The sequence below is a fragment of the Miniopterus natalensis genome, chromosome 11, assembly GCF_054644295.1.
Source record: "Miniopterus natalensis isolate mMinNat1 chromosome 11, mMinNat1.hap1, whole genome shotgun sequence".
In the NCBI taxonomy this organism is placed as follows: domain Eukaryota; kingdom Metazoa; phylum Chordata; class Mammalia; order Chiroptera; family Miniopteridae; genus Miniopterus; species Miniopterus natalensis.
In genome coordinates, this window is record NC_142091.1 from 31,621,950 (window position 1) to 31,644,751 (window position 22,802).

Here is a 22,802-nt window from a genome sequence, read left to right on the forward strand (position 1 = left end):
TTTCTTTTATGGCTTTAGATAAATGGCATTCAGTCTATGCATTTAAAGATTTGGTATCATTTCTATAGTTCTTGTTTAGGATAAATATGTGTCTGTTTTTTTGTTCTGTATGAAATCTGATTTCTTAATATGGTCTAACATTGATCAGTAAAATAGGGTAAGCAGTGGCCAAGCAAATTTATCCCACTGAAGTTAGTAGTTTCTAATAGCATCTATTAAAGAAAGAGCACAAGATTTACCTTTCTCATCTTAAAATTTAAAACAGCTCTCAGTGTATATTGTCTGGTTGGTTCCTTTAAAACTACTTAGAATGACTTGACTCTTTCACAGATCAAGAAGCCAAAAGTTAGCTCTTATATATTTCAGTTCTTTACTTATCCAGGTAAAATCTACCATTAAACCTCTCTTAAAATATGTGATTATTCCCTTAGTAAAGTAGTGAGGCACTATGTAGAGATTTGTAAAAATGGCTGATAGAAGTGTATGGATATATAAAGTGAATGAATAAGTCAGTGTTGTTATGTTTTATATTGCAGAAATAGTGTTTGTGCTTATAATTATCCAACCAGCGGAACCAAGCTGGGTACATTTGATAGGCTGAGATGAGGTAAATGAGACTTGGAAGAAGGGTATTAAAATATTTAATTTTTAATTATCACTATTTTGAAGGATTAAGATAATCTATTAGGAATAAGAGAGAGAATAGTATTAAAAAGTAATCTCAGATAAAAGTTATTTGGAATTCATCAAGAAAAGCAGTATTTTCTGATATAGAAACAGAAGAGATGTGCTTCTGTTGATAGTTAGAATAAATCTTTAAAGTTCAAGTTATTCTCAAATGACTCAAGTTAGATGCCATTATATTTTTCTCTGTAACTTGGAATCACCTAAATGTTTCAAAGACTGTGCTACATTTAAAGTTCTTCTCACTGAATACTATTTTCTAGTTGGATATCTGTACATTGATCTTGATTATTAACATCATTAAACATATCATTTTTGCAAGGACTTTAAAAAAAATAATAGTGGGAACCTCTCTAAATAAGATTAAGTTATGATTTTACATTGAACCGAAATCTGATATGTATAATTTGCTTCTCATATCTTTATTAAACTCTTCTTCCTTTATTTTATCAAGGCGAGTATGATACTTCTTGGGAAGCTCAAGTACCTCCTCCTTCATGGAGCTTTCTCTGTCCAGACAGAGTTATTTTCTCACTTCTCGGTACTTCGTGTGCACCTTTGATTTATCACTTAACAACTTTATTGTAAATATTTTTTCTTCTCTGTTTCTTTAGTTATACGGTAACATTTTTTGGAGTGAAGGAGAAAAGGAAAGTAAGTTAGAGAAAGGAACTAACACTTATTTGTTTGTTTCTTATTTTCCTGTCTTAAACTCCTTGAATGTAGGATGCATCTGTTCCCAGGGCCTAGCACACTGCCTGGCACCAAAAAGAATGCTTGGTGAGCATGTGAGGAATGAATGAAATCAACTAAAGAGAGACTTCAGTTCCAGCATTTCCAGTTAACATGGCTGTTTTCATCACTAGCTTTGTCTATTCTGACCTCATAAAGTCATTTCTATTTAGTTCCACCTGGAGAAAACAATAATCCTCTCCTCGAGCATTGTATGGGGTGATGGTGGGAGGAGAAATGAGTTAATGCAGGGATTAGACCTGATGGGAAAAATAGCCTTGGATTCAGTTCCCATAGTCCACGGGCTACTCTTTCATCCATTTTATTGTCTGTTCCCTATTTCCCCTACAGGACACAAACACAAAGATACATTCAAATTTATCCACATTTGCTTCATTTTGACAGCTCTAAATCTTTTCCGGAAGATATTAGAAATTTGCCAGTCTCTCGAATCTTTTCAAATTTCTTCCAGTTCTTGCGTTAAAGGTATCATTATATCATCAAAATTGTATGAAGATTGATTTTAGAAAACATAGTCATTATTAACAATGTTACTATCAATTTGAGGATAATTCTGTTTAAATTGAGCCTTGATTTATTTCTTTGTCTGAATATATAATTTAGATCTCAGAAACGGAGTCCATTTATTCTGTTATGCACTTTTTAACCCAGTGATAGATATTTCATAAACACATATATTTACGCACATATTCCCATACACGTACATGGATATATGGCATTTTGGCCTAATAATACCCTTATTTAGGATATCTGAATAAGTCTTAAAAATACATACTGTTACCATGCTGTATTAAGCATAATAAGGAAATGACAAACTATACTGACTCAGTCAATTGCTTTATTTAAAATAAACCTAGTTCTCTTTTAAGATGCTTGGAAATGAATTACATGCAGAAAGTATAGAAACACACTGATGTAGCTAATCTTAGGAACACTGACCTGAAAACTTCACAAGTAGGTAAATGCTGTCAATGCATCTCCTGTGAGTGTGGATTCCTAACACATTAGAATGCAGATGCCCCTTGATGATCTAGACCATTTCTCCCTCACACAATAGGCTACAGATCACAGAAGCCTAGTTGTCGCAGTTCTATGAACTACTAATACATCTGACTTAAAATCTCAACTATCGTGTGATATCCCCATACAACCATTTCACCTTGGAGAGAAGAAATTTAAAGCAGCCCCTAACTGGGTAGTATTCTCCCCAAATGGTCTACAGAATGAAGGAAGCCAAACTGTGAAGTTTCAAAGTTTTAGATTTTGATTTCACATAACATATCATGCCCTATAGTGATGAGATTGAGATCAAATTTGGATCTCAATCAGTTTGGTCTACTTGACCAAAGAGCCTTGGGTATAAAATAGCAACACAGAATTTCCCATAGTCTTAGCATAAGTGCGAACCAACACAAGCTTCTAAGTGTTTATTGAGTGAAATAACGATTAGAAAACAGCTCTCCCATGAAGTTCTGTAAATTGATTCCATCATTGGAGCTATAAGAGCATTTTTTCTATACAATATATTTAGATATCAGGCAAATCAAATATTTTTGGTGTTTTACCATGTGAGTTGATATGCTAATACTAGTTCTATAATTAGTAATTATTTTCATAGAGACTGGGCTGTGTTTCCATTCACTTAACTCACATTTTATTGAGCCCCTACTATGCTCCAGGAACTATACTAGTCCCAGGATAAAGGACCTGAAGGTGTGCTTTCAATTTCTTTGTGACGCCATCACTTTGAAAGAGAGACTGCATTCCCCGTGCCCAGCGGTGCCCCCCATCTCTTGCCGCAATGTACAAACTTGGTTTTCCTTACGCTGCTAGCCATTGTGTTTGGATTTGGTCTGACGGGAATGTCATGGAGCTTGCCAAACATTGGGAGAGATGTGATGACTAAATCAGGAGAACTCCTGGAATCCTGCCACAAAGAATTTCCAAATGAACACATAAATCACTCCAACACCAGATACAAAGTGTTGAGTGCCTTAAGTGAGCAGATCACCTGGGCCCACTGGGACTTCAAGGCGAAGTTCCACCCTTTAAGAGGTAACTCAGTCGCTTCCAAAAGTCTTCCATCACACCTTGCAAGCAGGCGATTTGCCTTCTCCCTCAGTATTTCAACCTTGATTAACACTCTGAAGAAAAATAAGTGTAGGGAACCTACTTACATACCACTTTAATCTACACATTCTTATTGAATTATCTCAGTACCCATATGAAATGGTCCCAATAGGATTATCTTCATGTTAGAGGTTCAGTGGAGTCAGGTACCTTGTTTAAAATCACGTAGGTAGTACCACCAAGAGAGAAGCCAGGCCCCTGGCCCTAATTTCACCTGCCTTCACACTCTCCATGATTCTCTGCCCCATTGCTCTTGTAATATTTTTCTGCTTTGTATTACAAGCATTTAGGTGTTGTTTTTTTCTCATTTGCACAAGACATTGTACAGTCCTTTCAGGGCTTCGTCTTCCTACTTTCTGCACCCCAAGTACAGTGCCTTAAATATCATGTTTCCTAAATAAATCTGTATGGGCTGATTAATACTTAAAATGTCAGAACTGAGACAGAAATGAGATAATGAAGACATAATCTTTCCTGTCTCAAATACATCCTTAAAACCTGTCGCCTTGGTTCTAGCCCAACTGCCTCTAGTCTCTAGATGTGGAGCTTGAACCATCGTAACCTTAGGTCAGCTCTAAATAGAAATTGCTCAGCGATGAGATTCAGTTCTAGTTCATGGTGTTCCAAGTGTGTTTGTCCTTTCTGGATTCTAAATATTACTTGACTCATCCTCTTCATTCATGTTGAATTCATTTCTCTATTTCATTCCTCTTGGCTTTCCTTCTCATTTCTGTCTAGTAATACCCCAGTTTTTAGTCAGTTTCCTTCGGAAGAATGTGAACAAAGCTATTAATGGAATTTCTATGACTAAAGGAATAAAGATGACACAATCTATAGAGATGTTCAACCTAATAGGGGAAAAATAACTATACCAGAGGCGACCTGGATAATTGCAACAGCCTGGAACTGCATGAGCATTTGCAGATTTCTGGTAAAATGGAATGGAATTGTCACTTTTGTTTTTGAACAAAAGGCAAGAGCTTGTTGTCTTTTTATCTCCCTCGCTTGTGCAGTTTGCATTTTCTTTGACTGCTGGTCTTGTGATTCCTGGGCATAGGCATCTGGAGTCTGTGAAAAATTAACACCAGGTGCAGGATGCCTTCCTTTTATTCCAGTATTGCTCATTGTAAAATGTTTGTGTTGACTCATCAAAGTGGGGTATTAGCAGAGATATATGTTACTGTACAATAGACTAAAGCCCATTCTCTGTCACTCCCATTTTTTCTCACCCACTCCGGAAATTGCAAAAGTAGTACCCAAACATTTTTGTTACAGAATAGAAAAATAGACAGTTGTTCAGAGTTAATAATAGCAGTTCTCCTCCATGTAGCAAAGCAAAATTAAAACACGCTCGCACACACCCACACACACACATACACACACACCAATCTCTCAAAAACCTTTAATGAGCTAATTCTGGATATGCTATATTCTTTTAAGCTTTATTTTGATATTTCTGTTAAGCAGCAACGTGCCTAAGGACAATGGAGTTTCTAATTTTAATCTTGTGTAGAGACCAATAACCACTGGACAAATGTTTTTACTATTGCTGCTGCTACTGAGACAACTACTGCGCCACTACTGCTACCTGCCTTCCTGATACTATTCTATCTTCTTAAAATTTTCAAATAGTGTCAACTAGATCCTTTCTCAATGCTACTTTGCTAGGTAGCAAGGTGGGTTTTAATATCCTTATGTTATTTATAAAAATAAATTGAATGCAAAGAGTTGAAGTGACCAGGATCAGAAGTGATTAAGTAGTAAAGTATAATCTAGTAAGATTAGAGTCTCAGTCTAGTGCACTTTTGCTCTGATTCAGAGCTTTGGTTACTTGAAACACTTAGACCTGAATCCTTGTTCTACCACTTGCCATCTTGGACAAATTGCTAAATTTCTCCAAGCCTTAGTTTCATCCTCTGCAACATTATATATAAAGTATATAAAGTTGTTTATATAGTATATAAAGTTGTTTAGGGTTATTTTGCAGTTTAAAGAAGATACTGATAGTTAAACCCTTGGGACAATGACTAGATAAAGTGCTTATTAATTTTGCTAATTTTTAATATTCTAAAAGGTATCTTTTTATAAATTGCAGTTTTTATATAAGATCTCATTTGCTTATCAAAGAAGCACATGATGTTGATGGAATAATAATTTATAATCTCCATCTATACATGAACAGGAAGTTTCAGAGAGGTTACATTAATTGGCTAAGATCATCTTATACCTGAGGAGAAATGTCTTAAAGCCAATCAGATGACCCAAATCTTAACCTCTTTCTATCACTATGGTTATTATACTTAAAATCAGGTTAGTGCTAAAATCAGGAATCATCTAGTCTTTATGGGTAGCTGGATATAACCTTAGAAATAATAAAGAGTTAAGTGACCTGACCAAATTCTATAAGGGCACAGCCAACCCTAGAAGCCTCATCTGCTGACTCCAAGCGCAGAGCTGGGAAGTGCTCATCCTATGACATGAAAGCATGAAGTGCAACTGTTTTTGTCCAGTTAGTGAGGTCAAGGAGGGGTCATGAGATGTAAGGTTGCAAACATTATATTCATAAGGAAGTTATCATCTTCTTTCCAGTTGGTTTAGGAAATCCTTTATAAAACAAGTAAAGGACCCAGTGTGCCCGAGTCTACAATTCCGATGGACAAAGTGTCTGAGACAACAGAGAAGAGTCAGCCTGGGACCATCATTTGTCCTCCAACTGGGGAAGAGTCCCCGTGCACCAAAAAGCACCTCCTCCCTGCCATCTTTCTCTTCCTTTCACTCTTCTCTCTTACTATTTTCCTGTCTCCTCGAGCCCCCAGCAACAGATAATATTCCTCTCTCCTTGCTCCGACACGCATAGCAGTAGCATTATCCCAGGCCCACCCAGAGGCACACTGGCAAGCAGGGCCCTTGCCCTGCAGAATAACTGAGGCTAAGAAAACCATTGGGAGACTGAGAAACCAAGAGGAGCATACACACTGCCGCTCCGGGGAGCTAGAGCTGCTGTGGGGCTAGGAACTGGCTGGCATTTTGGGCCCAGAAACTTCTAGGCTCTAGAATAAAGAGTTCATCACCTAGTCAGTGACAACATACAAACACATCTGCAGAATATACCCCTTGGCACCAGCAAATGCTAGTAATGTTGGGCCAACATCTAATTTTCTAGTTCCCATTCACTCCTCCTTTTTATTTATTCTTTCTCCATGTTTTTTCTTATTGAAAATAATTCCAAATAGAACATTAATTTTGAAGGAAAATGGATAGAATAGAGATTGACAGACCTATAGGCATTATCAGAATTTAAAATAGGGGAAATGGAACTAAAATGTGGTTTACTCGGTTTCTCCTGCCCACGTGCCACCTTTTCGGGGCAGTTCTTAGAACATCTTCCAGACCCAACATTGATGTGAGTGCATTGTAGATTCATAATGGTTAAAAAGTAAACTGAACTCACAGCTCTTCTTGGTCTCTCTTCCTAACATGTCCTCTCATATGAAGGTACCATTCTAGATATGAAATGTTTCAAGACTTTCTCCATGGCTTAGCCTGTTATGTTTTAAGCTTGGAGTGTATGATCTGGGATTAAATTATGGTTGGTAGAGGGGAAAAAATGAAAGCTGAGTATAGATGTTAGAAATTTTTTTCTCTGGAGATAAGGCTTATGGAACATGGAGAAAGGCAAGATTAAAGAAAAAGCTTAATGACAATTCCTTGTTTTATTTCACATAATTTTGACTCCTTAATATAGCAGATAACTTTTTGCCACTAATCACATGGTCTTGAGCCCATAAAATTAACTGATTCGTAAGCAGAGCAAAATATAGACTATAAACATAGAACAAGAAGCTCATAAATGGAATTTAGGTGCCTTTTCTCAGACATATAGAACCTCATCTGTCAGCCAGTTAATAAGAAGCCACTGTATATGTCATTGTTTTTTGTTTATTTGTTTTTTTCCAATTTTACTTTTGTCTTATTTATGCAGGTCTTCCTGAAACTCATGTCTTCTAACTTTCTGTATCTGAATGATAACAACAGGGATCATTGCTTTCCAGAAGGAAGAATTGTGTGGCATCCCTGACTGCTTTCTTTCTACTATTTCCCAGCAGGGAAAAACTTATGAGTGAAATCAGATCCTTGATGTGACATAGGTTCTTAGAGGTCATCTGTTTCACTGTTTACTCGTCAGATATAGAAATGAGTGTAGATGCTCAGTGACTTGGCTTCCACCCTGTTACTGAACTCACTGGATCAAAAACTGAGATTTCCTGATTCCCACTCCAGTCATCTTTATCTCAAGGACATAATCCCTCAACTGGATTTCAATTACTTTCAGGGAGATGGACTGCCTGGATTTTAATAGCCATGCAGTCAGTTCTTGAGATGTCAGGTTGATTCCATTATATGTAACTGAAACATGATTTTTATATTAAAAATAAGTGGTTATGGAGTAAAATATTAAAACCACATAAAGTTTTAAGATAAAACATGAGACTTCAAATAAATGTCTAGTTTTGAATTTTTTTTTGTGATATGTCTTCACATTCATCTGAAATGTTTGAAAAATGCTTAGGATGCCATAGTGCTTTTTTTCATGATTATTGAGTCCTTAGCTGTTCACCAAATCCTATGCTTCCTCCTACCTCTCCACCTTCTGAAATGTACAGAGGGAGAGTAGGTTAGTGAAGGGAGCTAATGGCACACAGGAGGGTGGTACCACACAAATATGTATTTGTTGTTTTTTAAAAGAGTGAGCGTTTCCTCTACTAGTTATTAGTCTAGTGACCTTGGGCAGCTTGTGATACAGATTCATGCCTCATTTTACTTATCTGTATTATGAGCATAATTATAGCATGTAATTCATAGGCTTGTGATGACGATTAGAAACAAGTGAGCGTAAAGGGCCAGCATATGGTGTGCATAGGAGAGTATGTCTGCTTATAACTTTCCTCAGTTTTCATGGTGTGGTTTAGAATCCATGGTCTGCAGGGCTCCAGTTGCCAACATGTCAAGCAAACCAGGCAGTGTGTTAGAAGAGCGAGTCACCAGAGGGCAGCGTGCAAATTACCCCTTCTACCCATTTGACCTAATCTGTCCCTCATGTTCTCTCAGGGATTCTGTCTCTTAATGCTGTGGCTTTTGTACCACATGTTTAAAAACCTAGTAGCAGCCTGACCAGGCGTGGCTCAGCGGTTGAGCATCAACCTAGGGTCTACGAGATCAGGGTTCAATTCCCTGTCAGGGCACATGCAGGATTGTGGGCTCAAAGCCCAGTTGGGGGCATGCAGGAGGCAGCTGATCAATGAGGACTCTCTCATCATTGATGTTTCTATCTCTCTCTCTCCTTCCCTTCCTTTTTCTGAAATCAATAAAAATATATTTATAAACAAACAAACAAACATACCTAGTAGCAAACATCTTTTGAGTATATTGTATTCCAAGCACTGTTAGGAGTGTAGGTGGGGTGGCTGGTGAGCAAATGAAGTAAGATGAGGGGTCTTCCCTCAAAACAATTACATTTTCAGCAAGAAGATACAAATATCACACATAAACCACTTAGGCATCAACATGTGTAAGAACAGAAAGAAACATTCATTAAGAATGTCAAGGCTTAGTGCTTTCACATAACATCTGTTCTTTAATATTTATAATTCATTGTGAACTGAAGTAGTGTAAAGAACAAGGCTTTAAGTCTTAGCTGGTTTGGCACAGTGATTGGAGTGGTGGCCCGAGGACTTAAGGGTCTCAGGTTCGATCGCAGTCAAGGTCATGTACCTGGGTTGCAGGTTCAATCCCCAGCTTGGTTGGGGTGCATGTGGAGGCAACCAATCAATGTGTCTCTCACATTGATGTTTTTCTCTCTCTTTCTTCCTCTTTGTAAAGCAATGGGGGGAAAAATATCCTCAGGTGAGGATTAAAAAAAAATTCAGAATAATGCTTTTAGAGGGCAGGATAGATAGATTGAGACTTGCAGTGAGGATTAAGGAAGCTTTCATGGAGTTCCTGGGACTTGAGACTGTCATTGCAGGATGCATAGAAGTTGGTTAGGTAGATGGGAGAGGGGACCATGATTGATTCAGGATGTGGGGAAAGAAGAAATATAAACAGTGACCTTATGGAAGGCATGTAAGGTGTATGCTGGGACGTATGAGAGCACTGGACTGATGGAAGGAAAGGAGAAGAGAGAAGGAAACTAAATAGCAACTATTTATTGATCACCCCCTGTTTGCAAAGCCCTGCTCCGTGTGCTACAGAATAAATCTGCCCCACCTTCATCTGATGAACCAGGTTATTGACAGGTTGCTCAGAATTGTGGTACCTATGTCTGGGAAATACAGCTGTGCTGTTAAGATAATAGCCCTTACCAAAGAGCTTAGCAAAAAGGAACAGATGGTTTCCACATGGATCTTTCCAGGAATAGCACCACATGAAGTGAATCAGTGAGTTAAGTAGGTACGGTTATTGTGGCATGGGGCACATTGACTAAATCACATCTGAGACTGGAGCTAATGACTCCATTTTCTGTGTAATCTTCAGAGGGCACTTGCACAAATAAAGCTGTTAAGTTAGTAAAAGCTCAGTGGGAAGCAGTGGGATTTATGGCATCATGGAATAATGGGGGAAAACAAAGAACTTAGAATTGGCAGATCTGGATTTGAATCCCAGCACTGCTTCTTTCTAGCTGTCTGACTTTGGGAAATTCACTGAATCCCTCTGAGCCTCTGCTTACTTACCTACAGACAAGGGGAAATTCCACAGGTCTCTCTGGGTTTCTGTGAGGAGTAAACAAAGAAAACACAGGTTAAAAACTTACCATATTTTCTGGCACTCTGTGGGTCCTTGCTCAATCAATACTAGTTCCCTTTCCTCTCACTGTAAGAATTAAATGATCTAAAGTGTGTGGACACAATTTATAAATTATAAAGCATGTTATTGATGGTCAATCTAATATAATTATCCATTTGAGTTTCAATGATGATGGATATTCAACTGGAGACCTAGTCTTGGTGAGTCTTTATTCAGCCTTTCATACTAAGTTCAAAGAGGTATGTGGAGAGGGTACAAGATAGAGGTCTGAAGAGTCTTCATAACTAACAGTTCGAGCAATTTTTGTCTCATGTTTCAAGTGGGATTGATTCTAGAGAAAACATATAAAGTAAAGAAACCTCTCTGCTTCCAGGTCTCCAATTTCTGTGCCTCATTCTCCAGACTGCCCCATCTTTTCTGCACTGGGGATAAATAGGTGCCCAACTCAGCCTCCTGAGGTCCTCAGGATATCATCTATTTTCTGCAAAATATTACACCACCTTGTATTTTAAAGGAGTCTCAAGCAGACATGTTAACATTTGAATCCAAAGGAAAGAGATACTAATGGTGGGTTTTCAAAGATCAGTGAGAGAATCTGTATTGACCAGAGCAGACTTTTGGGTACTTGTAAAATCTTAGTAGGGAGCAGAAGTAACTGTTTTACAGTTGTTAAAAGTTACCCACGTTGGAATCAGACTGACAGGTTTGACGCTTGGCCTTGCTATTACCAGCCAGATAACCTTGGGCAAGATACTTAATATCTTTGAGCCTCAGTTTCTTATAAAGTCAGGATAATATATTTATTATTGAGTTCAGGTAAGCAGAGTTGGATCAGCTTCAAGGCAACTTGAATCTGCCATTCTCTCTTCCTATTTTCTGAGCTAAACTGGGTAAGCTAGGCAGGTGATCATCCATGCATTTTGTTAGGCGTTGGGGAGAGAGACCAAGGTCTTAGATTCCTCCAAAATTGCTCCCTTGAGACATTCTGCCATAGCCATTAACCTGCATTTAAGCCTTGGCTAGCCAAGCCTTGGGCACTCACACTGTTCACTCACTCGCCCATTGTTATTGCCTCAGTTTCCTGACCTGTGACATGGGTGCCCTATATCACTGCAGGGTAAGGGCAAAACAGGTGACAAGTCAGAACCCTTGGTACTACTATTGGTGGTGACTCAGAGCTATTCTGAATGGAACTACACCTATGTGGGTGGTCTTGTGGAGATGGAACATGAAAGGAAGAAAATTCAGGAAAGCAAAAAATAACCACAGTAATAAATAAAATAGCCTTACCTCTATAGAGCATCTCTCTTTCACTTCGCATGTGCTATTTCTTTAGCTAACTTCTTGGGAAATAGGTTAACTGGAAAAATAGCATTGTCCCATTTTTTCAAGTTGTGGTTTGCAAGAGATTAAGGGACCTAGAAACCCTCTGAGAATCGGGGAATTGAATCTGAGTCAGTATGGTGAGAAATTTATCTTCAGACTGTGAGAGACTAACTTTCAGGGCATAAAATAACTGCATTTTCAGCCTAGTATCTTGGAAAAACTCAGGAGAGGGAATCTGGAGATGTGGGTGGTTACCAGCATGGGCCTTGGGGCTAGAAAGGCGTGGACTTGAGACCTGGTTGTGGTGCCTGAGATTTGTGACCTTAGGCAAGTGACTAATCCATTTTGACCCTCCACCCTCCCACACACTTTTTTCCTTTCTCTTTTTCTTTAAAAAATAAAGAAAACAATAATATTTTCCTTAGAACGTTTTGAAAATTAAATGCATTGATGCATCTTCCGCATTTATCACAGCCCCTGGGACATAATAATCATTCAATAAATACTTAATGTTTTATTAATGTTATTATTATTATTATTATTATACTGTATTTAGTTTTGATACTAAATAAATGTGATATCTGGGGCATGTCACTTCCTTTCTGTCTGTCCATTTTATGTTTGTAAAATGAAAAGGTAGACTTAAACGACCGTTAAGGTCCCAGCTTCAAAGTTTTATGATTCTAGAATGTATTCTTTGTATTTTGTTTCCCTTCTCTCACACAACCACCAATATGTCTTTAATCAGTCATTTCTTAAAAATGTTCTTTGAAGCTTACTAAAAAACATCCTGACTCAGCCAGCCTGGGCGTGCCTGTGCCATCAGCCTTCTCCTGGATCACGCCTCCTGCAGGCCTGCTCACGTGATGTACTGGGGCCCAGTAACCGAGCCAGTGAGGAGGGGAGGGTTCGGGCACTAGCCTGGGTCAAGGGGGATAGATCTAACCTGAGCTGGTTCCTGAGTTGTTGGTGAGAGTTCTGGTAAAGTCTGATTCCACTGTGAGTGGCAGTAGAGCATGACTGTCAATAGCCTGGGCTCTGAGTCTGATTGTTTGGGTTTGAACAAGTCTGTTTCTTTATCACGTGTATGACTTTGGAAAGTTACTTAACCTGTTTCCTTGCCTGTAAATTGAGAATAGCAGTACCTGTCTCATTGGTTATATGTGGATTAAATAAGTTAATTGTTGTAAATAATCCTATATATGTATTTGTTCTTACTGTTGTCCATACCAGTGTTAATATATCAGGAAATTTAGGGGTGACTGGGTCATGGTATCATGAGATTCTAGGTAGTGATGATTCTCAGCCAGGTAATTGCAGATTCCAGGTAAATCCTTCAAGAAGGAGTAGGACCCTGCTAACCCCTAGGGATGTGAGGCTCCAGCCCAACATTTTGGGAAAGGAGAGGGAAGAAAGGGTTTCAGTCCCAGCAGAGAACTAGAGTGCAAGTCAGGAAATCCAGAGTGAAGTCCCCCTCTCAACCACATGACATTTTTTATTTCCAGAATGGGCCAACATGATGGAGGGTTAGGGAGAAAAATCTAATAGGAAATAAAGTTATTCTGAGTTCAGTCTTTAGCATACCATTTAGTACTTAGCATTAAATATCTCATTTCAGATCTAATTGAGAATGTGGGTAGTAACCCCAAAGTTCTATTTTTCCTAGTTAGGATCAGGGCATTATCTGAGGGAGGCTCATTCTGATGGCAGCCTGCTGTGTGATTGTGAAGCTAAAATACTGCTAATGTGGTATCTCATAGCTGTTCATCTAAGTTATCTAAGATTTACCATGAGGTTCTGGGATCTCAATTCTCTTAGTGAAATCATATACAAAATGGACTCATTTTAAAACTTCCAGTGGGTTCCATTTTGTTTCAAGTTGTCATGCCATACCATAAACAAAAGTCATGAATAGGGCCTGTGTCACTTCCTGCCCACTGAGGAGACTGTCCTTTAAGGCTGAGAGGATAAGCTGAAGACGCTCATCCCCAAAAGCCTCTCCATTTTCTTCTTGCCATATTTCACCTCCTTTTTAACTTGGCCTTGACAGTCACTTGCCTTCTACTTGCATGTTCCAGGTCAGCTGAAATTCCTGCTCACTTCCTAGCACCATCAGTGTTACTAGTATTATTGTTCAGTCCTTGCTGTATCTAAGTCACTTCACTATGTGGGCTTCTCTCCTCTTCTGTTTTGCTTCTTAAAAGTTTAGGCATCGACCTGGGTTTAGTCTTTTGACATTTCTACTACCTAGCTTACCAATTGTTAGACCCAAGCTTCCCAGAGTGTGTCCTTAGATGGACTGCACCTCCCTTAGCAGTACCTTGCTGGAAGATGCTTCCTCACTGTAGCTGGCCTGGTGACTACTTGGCCATTTATGTCAGAGGCATTTCCCAGATCTGGCACTTAACAAATATCAAGAAGTAACTACATCAGTCAGAATCAATAAACTCTTTGAAAATTTGCATTCATTATGTCAGTCTTTATTAGTTACATTCTCTCGGTAGCAAGCAACGGAAGTTTGCTCTTTTCTTAGCGTAAGCAAAGTTATTGATGTAATATAAAAATATTTGGCTATCTCATGAAATCCAAGGACAGGTAGGTGGTAGAATTCATGAATAACTTGATCTCATAATTTAAATTTTATTAGTAGTCTCTATGCTTGCTTCTTGCTTCTCTGTGATTACCTCTATTTTTCCCTCTTGCTGTAAACTGACTTTCTCCAAATGAAAAAAAAAATGTAAAATATAAGACAAACCACTTACTTCTTACAGTTTGGGTAACCAAAGTTAGATTAATTTTCTTAAGTCTCAAGTCTTAGTTTGCCTAGATTTACATAAAGTCAAGCCTTAAAACTTCTGATTGGAAAGGGTTTTTTTTTTTCATATTTGTTGCAAATCTTTTTCCAGTTAATGGAAATAAGCACATTGAAGGGGGATGCTGGAATTTGCTAAGTTAGCAGTTTGATTTAGGGGTTCAATTAAAGAGGATATCTAATATGGAGAGAAGGTGTGGGGATGGTAGGTCAAGGTGAAGTGTAGAGATACAGCTTAAGTAGAACCATCAAAGTAACGGGGGAATTGGTTTTAAGATACAGAAACTAAACTACATCAAACTAGGCATGGACTCACAAGATTTCAAAAGTGAGAGAAGAAACAGCAGTCAGGCTAAGCCAAGGGAAGATCTGAAATTACAAACTGGTGGGAAGAGCACACTCCTGGGCCATACTTGGAATTCTATTGCGCTCTGTGTTATTACCACTCGATTTTTATTCTGTGCCATGGGCTACCTAAAAGATTCCAGGAAGCTCCTGTGAAAATGGCCTGAGGAGAACAGTGAGGGTCCTGGAGCAGAGCAATGGGGGGTCTTCAGAGAGCCTGGCTTAGCGGCTCGGTGAGATAGTGTGTTATTCAGAATAGCCCACCATGGCATCTCCTTGTCGCACGCACCAGGAGCTGCCAATGTCACATGTATGTGATGTACATGAATTCATACAATTTACACATCCTGTATGTTCATGCATTTTTAGTGACTTTTATAGATGTAGTATTAATTGTGGCTTCTAGAACTTGTTATCATTGAGAAGGAGCAAAGAGCTTTCCACATAACATAGATTGTGCTTCAAGATTCACAGAGTCCACATCCTGGGGTTATGAGATTATTATTATTTTATAAAAGCTTGATAGTTAAGTAATAATGACTGGTTAAAGAAGTAAGATAGTGGATATTGGAAAAGTAGTTCTAGTCTTAGTGTTATTGGTAACCAGAAATTTTGGGGTTTTCTTAGAAATGTTCTCTAAGCTTACAAAGAGATATTACATTCTTCCGTACCCTCATCTATACTTTATGGATACATTTATTCGATAATCCCTAAATACTGAGTTCCTTCTCTGTACCCACGTGCTGTGAAGAATTCTAGGGAAGCATACAATCCTTGTTATTTTCTAAACATACAGCCTGATTGGAAAGAACAGATTTACATACATAAAATGGAAAATAAAAGCATAAACATACAAAAGTGATGAATGTCACTGTATGGGAAATGGGCTTGCATATAAAATTTATTCCAAGACAAATTAATACAATCTATAAAACGAAAAGCAAAAGTAAGATTGGTTGACAGCCCTAAAACAAATCAATACATATTTATTGATCATACTGTTGCTGATGAATGTGGGGTTCTTGAGGTGTCATGAAGAAAAGCATTTCCAGGGACCCACAAGAGAAAATAAGATCTTGTAGCAAGGTTCATTTGGGAAGCGAAATTTTAAAAGTTCCCCAATGTCCCATCTCTGTCTATTTTGCCGTGGAAAGTGGGGCCAGAAATAGTCAGTGTCCAGAGATCCTGTGCCATATGAAAGCTTAGCTCAGTCTAGCATTTGGCTGGCTTAGCTGGTGTTCCTAGCTGCAGTCTGTTGCTTTGCTGCTGTAAATAAGAATATAGCCCGGCCGGGCGTGGCTCAGCGGTTGAGCGTCGACCTAGAATCCAAGAGATCGCCGTTAGATTCCCGGTCAGGGCACATGCCCGGGTTGCGGCTCGATCCCCAGTCGGGGGTGTGCAGGAAACAGCCGATCAATGACTCTCATCATTGATGTTTCTGTCTCTCCCTCTCTTCTTTCCTCTCTCTGAAATCAATAAAGATATATTAAAAAAATATATATATATATGCATATCCGTATACATGGGCAAGCAATGTGTATTTAATAAATGGTAATTCGCAAGATCTAATCGATCCTCTTTAGTGCAATTATAGCCACTAACAGAGCATTGAGATCTCTCTCTGGGGTATAAACAGTTCACAAACCATCCAATGATATATCCTCACAGTTGTCCAACTTTAGGGAAACTTATTAATAATAATATTTAACAGTGATTCTGAAATTTAAGTTTACAAACACATTCAAATATATCACTTCATTTATTCTTGAAACAAACTTTTCAGAAGGCGATTATTTCTATTTCCATTCTACAGAGAGGAAAAATGAGGCAAAAGGGGTTAAGGGACTTTCCCCAGATCACACCACAAGGAAATTTCTGAGCCCTCAAATCACATAATTAGGAAGTTGATAAAACAAACTTGAACCCAGTTCTTCTAATTCTAAATCCTTTGCTCTTCTCCCCACACCACATGCCTCTTGAAAAGCACTGTTTTTTTGTCGAGCCCTGTGGAAACTATCTCCAAGTCCCCCATTTACCCACAAGGTTCTTGCTAATAGGAGTTAACAAACCAGGAACATCTAGTTGACTCAATATATAGACTTGTAGACCAGGGTCATATTCTCAATGCCCGGTGTTTTTAATTAAAACATGGAATTTTGTTTTGTGAAATCTGCTGGATTACCATTTGTCTTATCATTTGATTAGGATTCCATAGGTACAGATTGACATTAAAAAGCTGTTAACTCTGTTAATTCCAGAGGGCACATCTAATGAAATGTCCTAAAAGTTGAGTACTTGCCAAAACCACTGTGTTGTATAGAACAGCTCTCAGTTAATCATGATGAAGGTATTCCCTCTATCTAAATGAAATCTGCAATTTGGGAAAGAGATTCCTTTCAGGGTGAAGGGAAAATGGCTGTGGAAATTCTAGAAACTAGAAAATAAAGATAAGTCTACTCCATATTCATGAAGTCAGATTGGTTGATGCAAATACAGATTGAAATCTCCTATTTTTTAATGACTCGGCTTGTAGCCCTCCTATATCATGTTTTACACAGATTCCTACTCAACTTTAAGGCAAATGACTGCAGTTTGTACAATTAAAAAAAAAGTTTAGCATATTCAATAAGATTTTCTGTCATCTTTGACTGTTTTAATTTTCTATCTAAAGATTTTTAAGGTATATGATCAGAGATGTATAAATAACAAAGAAAATATATGATGACAGCATGCATAATAGGTAAACATGTATATCACTAAGTGAACCCTACTATTTTACATTGAATACAACATACTTTGAAAAGGCAGTTTAAAGAGAAGGGTTGTAAATGTTGGTTTAGGTTTAATTTTGCTTCTTAGAGTGGGAAATCAAATTTACTTAGCACAGCCATTTAAAAAAGAAATGTTACCCACTTTAACTCTCACCCAATTTATTAGAAATCTTTGCCTCATAAGCATCACCAATCCTCATCTGTTACATTGCCAGATAAAATTTAAGAGGAAATGAGTATAAGTTCTATTGCTTACTTCATTTCGTTATGTGGTAAATGTAGCAAACAAATTTTTGGAGGGTGTTAGAAACTTGGAGCCATTTCATTTTTCCTCCCAGCACCTGACACAGTGCCTGGAAGAGTCTTCAAGAACTGCTGCTGAGTTCTTTGTTAAATCAATTACAGATCCTCAGAATAGCTTACTTTTTACTTAAAATCTTTCTACTTCTCTTTTTCAGGCCAGTCCTGCTCCTATAATTGTCAACACAGATACTTTGGACACGATTCCCTATGTAAGTAGCATTTTTATTAAGACTTTAAAAACTATTGTAGAACTTAATCAGCTCAATTTGGATTTTAATGCATATTCAGTTTTATCCAATCCAGATAATTTTATGGAATGGTGTGTAGAATGAGTTTTGTGAGTTTTCTTTGACATTTGCTAAATCTCAGCTTAGTCATACAAATATTTTTCTCTTTCATTCATTGTTTTGTAAAGCACAGGGCCTGTCATGAGAAAAACATAGCTGATTGTGTTAAAATAATGTTAGTTTCCTAAGATGGTTCACTGAAAAGAGATTGAGTTGCTTATAGAAGAGATGAACAAATGTTTTTGGATCTCTTAGTAAACGAATACTCAAAATCTGTTTCTGTTACCGAGCCTAGAACATAAGTGTCAATAAATATTTGGTGGTTTTTGCTGGGCTTCTAACAAGAACTGAGACAAAAGTTTTGTGAGAGTGACGGCTGTCTATATATAATAAAATGTATGGTTTTATAAAAGCATGGAATATCAGATAATAGGATCAGTCAAATCAGTAGAGCCTGGGATTCTGTACCTGAAATATAACCACTATTATGGCCAAAATTCTTGACAACCAAGTCTGACTGGGCAAGGGAGGTTGGAGAGGCAACAGGCCATAATACATGGGAGTGGTTGACGTTATGGAGGTTCAACAAAGCTTTGTGAGTGACGCTTAGCTGGTAGGTAGAGAATAGTGATTTGGGAAGAGGGAACAAGTACAGATCCATGCAAACAGAAAGTTTGAAGCAAGGAGAAGGGCTTCAAGGATAATGGATAGAAGGACAAACAGATGTATGAACTTTGGTTAAATAAGTAAAGCATGTGACACACTTAGAAGAATACCTGGTACAAAGTAAGTGCTTGGTAAACACCAGCTAGTCTCAGTCTTAGAACTCAACTTCACATGCCCGCAAAGGCCAAGCAAACAGATCCAGATCCAGACCCACACTAATGGAGCAGTGGGGCAAGGAGAGCACATGGCCTTCCAAGTAGGTTGGTCCCGGTGGAGGGGGGCAAGTGTTGTCAGACCATGCAGTGTTTCAATAGAAGCTGGAACTTTGAATTTTTGTATAAAAGTCTGCAATTCTTAAATACAGTGTGCCAAACAAAGTGCAGTTTCTAGTGCAGAGGCTGCCCTTCAGGAGCTGTCTGCCTTGAAGGAACTGGAGGAGCTGAGCAGGCCTTGCTAGCCAGGACTCAGCCACAGGGGAGCAGAATTCTAGAACTGGAGTACACAGTGGGGACTTGATTACAGGAACAAATGACTAAAACTGGGACACAGGGTCAGGACAAGAATAACAGCAAACTTGACTTAATGCTGAGTCACCTGAACTACTGAACTAGGGCTTCTTAAATCTCCCTGAATGAGTTGTTCCGCGGCAGACCGGACATGGGGTTAAGCTTACTGGTAAGAATCAAGTGGCCCAGCTGTGGAAAGTAAAGGACTCTGTCCGAAGGAAGCAAAACAATGCGTTAAGGACACAGTGTATTCAGTAGTCTGTCTCTCACTCTTTCTACCTTCTTTTATTTATTAAACATTTATATTGAGTTTTCTGTATACCTGACATTGTTTTAAGCACAAATATTAACTCATTTAATCCTAGTAATAACCCTATGATAGAGGTACTATTAATTTCTCCATTTTATAGATGAACAAACTGAGTCATAAAGAATTTAAGTAACTTTCTCAAGGTTGCACAGTAAGAGGCAGAGCCAAGAACGGCCTAGATAGCCTAGTTGTTGCTTTTGAGATATTACTTAATGCTGGCAATGCTCCTTTCCTCCTACCCGCTCTTGTTTTTTGTCGTTCAAATTGGGAATAAATTCTGCTTTCTTACTCCTTTGCTACATGTAACTTTGGGTGAAAGACCTCTTGCCACAGAGGCTTCAGTACCCTTGGGACAGACACCCATGTGTAAATTAAGGAATCCAATACCTTTACTATAGTCAATCTCTTTACTATATCCATTGGCAAAGCAAATGAGCAGGGCCTTGAAGAAGTAGTCATGGAGCACAGAAACTTGGTTTTCTAAGTAGGGCTGCTTTCTTGTGGTAGGTCTATAGTATGTCAAAGCCTTCTATTAAGGTTTTGGTGGCTTCACTGCCAGATGCCCTCCTGCACAAATAATTTATCAATGGAAACTAAGGATTTTGTACAGACATGCCCAATTGATATCCCAACTAATTAGCTAAGGAGATCAACCACATAAAATAAGGTAATCAAACTGCTCCCCTTCTCCTAAATATCAACTTTGTATCTGACTCTGAGTTCTTTGAAGGGCTTTTTCCCCCTGCCTACCCCTGTATTATGTTTAATGCAGCCCTCGTTGAGCCTTCTTAAGAGTTAGAATCTTTATAGAGTTTTGCTGAGCATCACACTATGTGTTGCAGTGTGTTCTTGGGTAATTCAGTAATCTTTCTGGACCTAAATTAATGTGTAAAACAGGAATTATACTTCAGAGGTGGTTGGTTGTGAGAATAATGAGATTATGTATGTGAAATGATGCTTTGTTAACTTTGAGTTGCCAGGGATTTATTTATTTTTCATTTCATTTGATAAACACTTATGAAGTAACACATGCTAGACCCCAAGAGAATGGTAAATAGGAATATCTTCCCCCATATCAGAGAAACACAAATACATTATCTACTAAAAATGGCAGATTTAAGACACAGACATTAATGGAAATATGCTTTGGGTCTCAGCACCAGCCCAACTCTCCCCCTTGTTCCTGGCTCACTGGATAACCTTGAACAGATCACTGTTCCTTTTACAGTCTATTTTCTCATTCCCCAGTGTTCTATACTTTGTTTTCCTCTTTTATTTCTCATGTTCTAGTTGTTCGCATAATTTCAGCTCTATTTAATGAAAAAATGATCTTAGAATTCCCCAGAGCATTTCAATCATGTTGCATAAGAACATTTCCTTCCTTAAAAACATTACCTAAATGACAGATTTTTACTTATATATTAGTGTCCTCCTCGAAAATAATTTTATTACAAGTAAATGTATTAATTTTGCCAATCAGCCAATTAGATTTTAGAAATATATTGTCCTTGTGGAAATGATTCCTTGGCATACATGCAAACAGCAATTGAATAACTAGAGGAAATCTGTGGTCAAAGGAAATTTTTAAATAAATGTCTAAAAATAGTACGACAGATATTTAAAGAGACTTCTGCTTTTTTTTTTGCTTTTTTTAGGAGGGTAAGTTAAAGGATATTAGAGCGTTTAAAGTGTCTGCCATTAACAGAAGGGTTACTGAGGTTCTTACAAGAGTTTCAAATAAGCTCAACCTCATCATATGATGTCATGATATGTTAGGGTTGGGTAGGACCTTATATGTGCCACAGCCAGCATCTCATGCAAAGCAGGAATCCCCTATATGAAGATGTTTTCATTATGAGTGGGACAGTGCTACCAGAGTTTGTCATGTTCATTATGATGGCTGAAGCCCAGAACACAAGTGCTCAAGGGAAAGCAAGGAGTAAAAGTAAAGTTTCCATTTCAGAACTCTCTAGTTTCCATTTTTTACTCAATCTTTTTCTTTTTCTCCATTATACATTGAATAGTATTTTACGCAAGGCACTAAAACTAGTGAGTAGAGCTTGCGTGTGATTCTTTTTTTTTTTAATTATCTTTATTTTTGAAAGTATTACAAATGTCCCCTTCTCCTCACTCCCATTGATCCCCCCCACCCCACATCCACCCCACCCCCAGGCCTTCCCCATACCAATGTCTGTGTCCGTGGGTTATGCTTATAAACATATAAGTTCTGATTAATCTCTCCCCATCCACTCACCTACCCCCACCTTCCCTTGAGATCCTTCAGTCTGCTCCATGCTTCTACGTCTCTGGATCTGTTTGGTTCATTATTTTGTTCATTACATTCCACATGTGAGTGAGATCATGTGGTGCTTGTCTTTCTCTGACTGGTTTCCTTTGCTCAGCATAAGCCAGCCCATGCTGTCCCGAAGGGAAAGCGATCCTTCTTTTTTACAGCTGCTGACGGCTGACTTAGTGGGAAGGAGCATGCTACCCTCTGGCACTCCGCAACCTGCAACCGGCACGGAAGCCTCTCCTGACATACTTCTTCCCTTCAGCCAACCTTTGGAGTTCTTTACTGAATGCCACCTAAACAAATCCCATCCTTCCAGCTTTGGAAAAATAAAATTAATTACAGGGATTCTAGAATTTCTTTTCTTTCCATCCATCTCTAGCTTTCATTTCATAATGATTATATTTTAATCTGTGTTCTGGAAATAGACTGTGGAAAGCGTGGAAAACATAAGAATCATGAGTTTTAAATCTTGTTAAGTATCCCCAGCCTGTTTGCTGAGTGGTTAGAGCATCGGCCCTCAGACTGAAGGACGGTGGGTTTGATCCCAGCCAAGGGCACTGGCCTCAGCTGCAGGCTCCATCCCTGCCCCGGGGCACCCGCAGGAGGCAACCAAACAAATCTGGTTGATGTTTCTCTCTCTCTCTCCCTTCCACTCTCTCTAAAGCAAAGGAAAAAAATATCCTGGGTTGAGGATTTTTAAAAAATCTTGTTTTGTTAAGTAAGTTGGAGTTCAAGGAATGCAAACCTCTCCTTTTCAAATACAGGTATTCTCGCTCAACTAGTAAATGGTAGAACTTGGCCTACCATTTACT

General features: G+C 38.4%; 1 protein-coding gene across 2 annotated transcripts in view; it reads left to right on the forward strand.

The window, feature by feature from the left end:
• Positions 1-22,802, forward strand: part of DLG2 (discs large MAGUK scaffold protein 2) — a 1,615,022-nt gene that overhangs the window by 1,005,960 nt on the left and 586,260 nt on the right. For both annotated transcript variants that reach the window (XM_016206846.2, XM_087821627.1), the window contains one exon: positions 18,084-18,137. In XM_016206846.2, coding sequence (XP_016062332.2) covers positions 18,084-18,137 — 54 coding nt within the window. The remainder of the gene's footprint in view (positions 1-18,083; positions 18,138-22,802) is intronic.